This window comes from Sinocyclocheilus anshuiensis, unplaced genomic scaffold (genome assembly GCF_001515605.1).
Source record: "Sinocyclocheilus anshuiensis isolate Anshui unplaced genomic scaffold, SAMN03320099.WGS_v1.1 scaffold329, whole genome shotgun sequence".
Lineage (NCBI taxonomy): Eukaryota > Metazoa > Chordata > Actinopteri > Cypriniformes > Cyprinidae > Sinocyclocheilus > Sinocyclocheilus anshuiensis.
In genome coordinates, this window is record NW_015540881.1 from 1,623,759 (window position 1) to 1,630,576 (window position 6,818).

A 6,818-nucleotide genomic window follows, 5' to 3' on the forward strand; every position below is an offset into this window, starting at 1 on the left:
ATTTTTTCGTTTAGTCTAAATTATGGCCACGAATTAAGTATTCGTTCTCTTGTTTAGACTTAGCTGGCACGAATTCATTCGTTCGTTAATTCGTTCATTCCCTAGTTTTAGTAGGCCTAAATCGTGGAACGAATTATTATATTTCGTAATTACTTATTAAAATCATTATTGCTTAAAATTAATAAATAATAATAAATGAATACAAAAAATAATAAAACCTGCTGACGTCGTAGAAACTAATTGTTAATTCAAATTATATTCGGAGCTCTGTAGTTATTAAATAATCTCAGTTAAACTGTAGACCTAAGCTAACACACAGCTGTATATAGGCCTACATACAGAACTACAGAGTACAGAAGATATTAGCCTACACCACTTAGGCCTATTAAAATATTATTTAAAAAAAAACTGACCCGGACCAATAGGTAGTCCTACAGAATGTAGGCTAGATATAGGCAGCAGTAATTTATAATCTAATATAATGCACGCAAATTTGTTCTTTACAGAACGGAGCGGGATCTGAGCGGGAATTGGTTTACGGCGAGCGTGAGCGGAATATTAACGGAGCGCTTGCTTGGGCGGTTAGAGCGACTGAGTGGAGCGCACGTCCATAGAGCGGAAAACGTAGCGGAGCGTCACTCCGCTCCGCTTCGCTCACAAGCTCTGCTCGGTATGCACACGAGCTCACACTCCACCAGGCCTGACCGTGACTCCAGGCAGCTCTCTGCCTCAAACTGAACGCTTCATTAAAGCATACCGACTCCCCTCGGCCCACATGTGTTCCCCGTGCTCCACTGTGGAAGAAAGAAGGGATGAATAATGTATTTCACATTAAAGGACTGAGGCCTTCTTTTCCTTCTGCATAGTCATGTGCTGGACACTCATGGTCTCTACAGAGCATACGTACCTCATATTATATATACTTCCTGTTTCCAGTATGTACTAACCAGTACAAAGAAAAAGTTCTGGGAGTACCATGGTACAGTGGAGTCATGTCATGAGTATTACATAATATAATACATGCACTGTTGTCAAGTACATACATAAACTCTTCCTTCATGTGAAACTCAAAAACTATTTTTAGTTTTATTTTATTAATTGTAATAAGAGAGTACTTTATTAGCGTATTCATGTACTTCAAAGAATAGCATGGTACTTTTCTGTTAGTATACTGTATGCTGTGTTGTGATGCATTTTCTGTGACGATACCACAACACATGCAGTTCTCATGTTAAATGGCCACTGTCTCTCATCTTTTGACAATTTTGGCATTACTGCTTTGGGTAAGGTTTATAGCCAAGCCTGGAGAAATAAAACCTCCTCAGCATTTTTCGATATTTTTTTCCACCACTAGTTGCCTAATTTTCCTTTGCCATGGCTTACAAATAGAGAACATTTTATAATTTATTACAACTTTCACAGACATCATTTGTTTATTGGTTCAAGATGTTCAAGATCCCCACACACAGTTGGATTGAGCACAAATTCAGTCTCCTTTACATCAGCAGGAATAATCTGAAGAAGCCACAGTCCTTCCTGTCTGTCTGCTGTTTCTTGGAGTTAATTATTTCACATATTATGATGATCCTAGTACATTTGTGTCAGCTGTGTTTGTGTAAATGCTCTAATGTGGATGGATGTACACAGACCAGACCTTGATTTATTGTACTAGTTAAGTAAAGATAGTTAAACACACAACTTGCATCTACTGCAAACCCACCCACGTGTACACTTTCATATACCTGCACACATACAGAGAATCGGCAAACACCCACTCATTCGACTTTGCTCTGACTGACAGGCTGTTTGTGTTTATCATCATAGACTAATTTGTTCTGCTAGCAAGGTCACAGTCTAGGGCCACGCACACAGGGCCCCTGTTGTGCAGCACTCTTACACGTACACACACCCTTCCAGTAAGGACTCCTCCTCTGTTCTCACCAGTTAACCAAAAAGGGCCCTTTGAAGTCAGCTGGAGTCTAGTTGTTACTGGAAAAACAGCTTCTGAAAAAAACTTTTTACCCTCTTGATACGATGTTGCCCTGTGAATTTGTGTTAATTATATTCTCAATATTTTACCTCACAACTTTTGCCTTGCCAAGTATTCTTAAAATTACCTTACGTTTTGAAACAGTAGCTTTCTAAACTTCAAAATACTCATGATTTTATACTAAAATAAAGCTCTAGTCATTTAAAAATGTACATGGCTGCAAGTGTCTAACTACAGTAAGGCTACTGTTTTTGTGCTATAAGCTGTTAGCAATAAATAGCTAGATACAGTCAGGCTACTCTAGTGAAAATGTAGTTAGCCACAAGCTATTAGCAGTGAGTTGCTAGCTACAGTCAGGCTAATGATAAAAAAAAAAAACTGTTTGCTACAAGCTAGCAATAAATAGACAACCGTGTCCAACCACTTTTTCAGTGGCATTGGTTCAGGCAGTATTTTTCCCATTCATTTTTCTCATAGGGATTTTGTTAAAGATTTTAAGCCATGAACCAAACCAACTAGCTATGAGGGTGAATAAGAACATTACAAACATTGAATTGAAGCAAAAATGTATTGGTAAAAAAAAATTGACAAAAAGACATGGGTACAGTACTTAACAGCTTTAATAAGGGAAAGAACATATGAAGCATTGCAAAATCAAAATAAGAAATAGAAAACTGTTTAAATGTTGATTTTGCAGAAACTATAATTAGTGTATATTGTAAAATATGCATATATTTTCAAATGTTTAAGTAGTTTAGGGCATGGGAAATTGATTGTACTTCATTTGTGTTGCTTTATGGGAGTTGGGGGGGCACTAAAGACAATTTTTTTGGTGTTATTTTGCTTGTTTTAATTCCCTGATTGGTAGAGATTTTTTTTGCAGAATCATGGGTAATGTAGCTTTTGCTTTTAAATACACTTATTTAAAAATAAGTTGAAATAATGTAGACTGATGGCTTCAACAAAGCAAACAGTATATCATTGATTAACAACCTGGTAACTCTGTAGTTCTGTAGTAGGTCTGTCTAAAGGTTATAAGTTATTCTTAATAATCAATTAATATAGTTAGCTGCAAGTTAAAATCAGTACATAGCTAGCCAAATTAAAGCTGTTTAAGTAATATCTTTTTTTATAGCCTATATACCTGTCTGATGATGGCACAATTTTTTTTAAATCAGAACAGTATAACTAGAACTAGAACATCCAAACAAACCGATCCAACAAGGCTTCTCACAGTAAATTTTCACACTTCACACATGTAACGTCGACTAAGAAAGATTCATCCATCTTTTGACTCTTATTCTAGCACCTCTTATATGAAACGTTCCAGTCGAGTGGTTCTGGAATGTTCCTTCAGGATATGACATAGAAGTGACTAGCAATGTTGTTGTGAACAGGCTTTGGCAGCTAATGAAGAATGAACTGTAGAATTCATTACAGCCCATCCTGTGATTTATGCTGGCCAAAGCATTGCAGAGCTGACTGCTGTTGTCTCAGGAGGGGACGATGTCTTTACCAGGTTTAGTCAGACCTCCGCTACTGTGAGCAGAGAGAGACCGCAATGGAAAAGTCAACAGCACAATTTGGATTTGCCTTGGATTTGAATATATTTGTTCCAGTGAATCTAAAAATGGCTGATGGGGGATTTGGATCTGGTTTACTTTAAACTAACTAGTGGATGAATTTATCTTAGATGGTTTAAGTTCAAGCTGCTGACTCTGTGCAGCATATTTGGAAACATCTTAATTTTAGTAATTCCATTATGATTTCAAAAGTTACACTTCCTCTTTTATACATCCCTTTCTTCTCTATCAAGCTTAACAGCTTCAGAGTGTCAAAAAAACAACCTGGTGAATGTGTGAAATATGAAAATGATACTGCTATCTAACAATTGAACCCAGGAAAATGAGGTGAATGTTTATTTAGAGTAAAGTCTCATAGTGGGCCTTGAGTTTGCAAGTTTTCAGACAGGTGCGTGACTTGTCATGTGCGGTGATCCCATCAGTCACAGAGTCAAAGCGAGCGAGGGATCTGGAGAATGGACGTGCAGTAAATCAGGCCTGATGAGAGGCACTCAGAGCGACGGGAGACTTTCCATGCTACTTGAGTCCTTTCCAGTCCTGCATAACGAACGATCTGTCTGGACTGCTCCAGTTCCATTACCCACAGCCCTCTGTGTCGTGCCAAGTGGGGCAGCCTTTATTGGCCAGTTTGCTTTGTTTGTTTGTGTTTTTTCCATTTCTGGTTAGTATCCAGCAGTTAGGCCGCTTGCCAATGAGGATGGAATGATACCTATTTATAATCATTTTCACCAATGCATGCTTGGGTGCTTATCAGCAGGCCCAGACAGAATCTGCAGATATTTGCATTTACATAGAGGAAAGCGTTTAATGGAATTAAGAATGCTGCACTCTTAAAGTATAGATCAAGTCAGCCAAACTGGACACACAAGGGGCAGAACTAATGAATGCATTACAGTTCTGTGGAAATTTATGCAATTTTCTGAAGAAGCCTGGGCCTGCTTCTCAGATTCCAAACTTATAAATATTTCTCCTTTGGATGAATCCGAATCAGTGTAGCTGACATAAACAATAGTAATTCACAAATGAATGGTGGTAGCCATGTTAACTCATCACTGAGGGGGTGCACTCCTTGATTCTTGTCTCTTGTTTTTCCAGTTTGTTCTTAATTGATTGTAATGCATGTATGTTTACCATACATTATAACATACTGAGGTGAATATGAATATTTGACTGTTTGTTTCTTTTCCTGTATGCACAGGGCCCGCGGAGGTTCCGATGATGTCACCCAATGGATCCATCCCACCCATCCACGTGCCTCCCGGCTACATCTCACAGGTGAGTGCAAAATGTCAATGTCATAATTTCAGGATAGTATCATTAAGTATTATGTATAAATTCAGCTTGAATTGGACTTGAGAAAGGAAAAAATATATTCCTTTTCATTAATTTAATTTCTTTTTAGTGAAAATCATAATAGACTCACAGGAACAACATGTCACATGTCCAAAAACATAAGCTAGTATATTTATTTTCTGCTTCATTTAAATGACGCAACACATTATAAATTAGTAGAGTTGCCTTGCTGTGCCAAAACTTTATTTGAGAATGTGCTTACAAGTGTGCATGTTACGGCTTTAAATCTTTCAAAAAAATCAATAGTGCAAAAACTGAATTTAATAATGCCCTCAGGAGCGACTACCTCTCATCCTCTCACCTCTGTAAGTAAGACTTGTGGTCTGTCCAGGACTCTTACATCTCTATTATGATCCATTAGGCATTATACAAGAATCTGTCGTTGTTCCAAACCACATGGTGATTCCTATCTGCCAGATGAAAGAAGTAATCAATATGTAGCCAGTGCTGATCTGGAATGAACTCTCCAAACCGTAATCTTTATCTTGCTCATGATCGGCCAGACATGAAAGCAGACCCCTGACCAGTAGCTGTTGAAGAGATACAATCAGCACGGCAACAGCTCTGGGCCTGGAGCCTAGTGGTTACATTACGTCTTCATTTAGAGTTCAACAGACCTCACCTCAGCTTCTACCCACAAGCTGACAAACGCCATTTCTGACTCTATGCTGAAAAGGACTATTGAGAATATTTGTATTTCGACTAGTTTGTGATTCATAAAAAAAAGTCGATTTTCTGATTCACTAGGGTATTTATTAAGACCTGTGGTTCTTAATTGGTAGTTTGAGACCCGAAAATGGGTTGCAGTGGTTCTTTTTTTAAATGACTTTCATGCAATGCTGCTCTTTATTTCTCCATGGACTTTTTGCTGGGACATTCTTCCTCACCCTTAACCACTTATGTAAAAGATGCAAATACCTGCAAGAATGTCATGGAAGACCAAGCGGAGAGTTAATACTGTGGAGAGAGAAAGTTGGGGAGCCATATGACCCTGTAACCAGTGTTGAGTAAAGGTTGTTATCTGGTGATGCTGTTTCCCAGAAAGGCAGATTAGAACACAAACAGATTAGACCTCTGTTTACTTATAGTTGGTTTCCTAATTTTGTTTTTTTCTGTACCCTGTACTCTCAATAGAAAAACAGAAAGGTGTCATGCACCCATTTTCTTTTTGATTGTGGGCCAGTGGCAGTCCTGGCTCATTTGGTGGGCTAGGTGAGATAAGAGATGACCAAAGAAAAAAAACAACAACTTTTTAAAATATTTATACTTAAACTGACTTGTGTACATTACATTATATTGCTATTGCAAAAATCAATATTATATAATTCAAACTATGAGGACATCATTTTTAAGTCAAGTAGATTTTAAGTGCAACTTCTAAAAAATTGTCATTTATTTTATTGTTTTAGAAGTTGCATTTAAAATCCACTTGACTTAAAATCATGCCCTCTTAGTTTAAATGGGCATGACTTTTCGCCCCTCCTGTGGCAGTTGAAGGAATCTGCTAATTGTCCAAAGGTCATTGTATTTGTGTGTAATTTAGGTCAGTGCCAGCTAGGAGTGGGAAGCACAGTCAGAACTGTGGGCATCTAATGACAGGAGACCAGTATCCAGACACATTTAGTAGAAGCTTTTTCTTTTCAGACTAATTCATCCGTATTGTACAGGGCTCTACGCTTACTTTTCTTTTTAGGAGCACTTGTGCTCCTAACTTAAAAAATGTAGGAGCACGTTCAAAATTTTAGGAGCACCTTCTAATCAATAATCCAAAATGTTATCAAAAAGTAGCCTTCCCATTACGAGGTGATATTTGACTCCTCTAACTTTACTAAAAGTATGTCATCTTTTGTCAAATTCTTAAAAAAATTATATTTTATAAGCTTTTTAAAAAC

The 6,818-nt window shown here is 37.6% G+C and overlaps 1 protein-coding gene across 1 annotated transcript in view; it reads left to right on the plus strand.

The window, feature by feature from the left end:
* The window catches only part of LOC107688494 (fibronectin type III domain-containing protein 3B-like), a 144,202-nt gene that overhangs the window by 79,463 nt on the left and 57,921 nt on the right, over positions 1–6,818 (plus strand). The window contains exon 4 of the mRNA XM_016486174.1: positions 4,772–4,848. Coding sequence (XP_016341660.1) covers positions 4,772–4,848 — 77 coding nt within the window. The remainder of the gene's footprint in view (positions 1–4,771; positions 4,849–6,818) is intronic.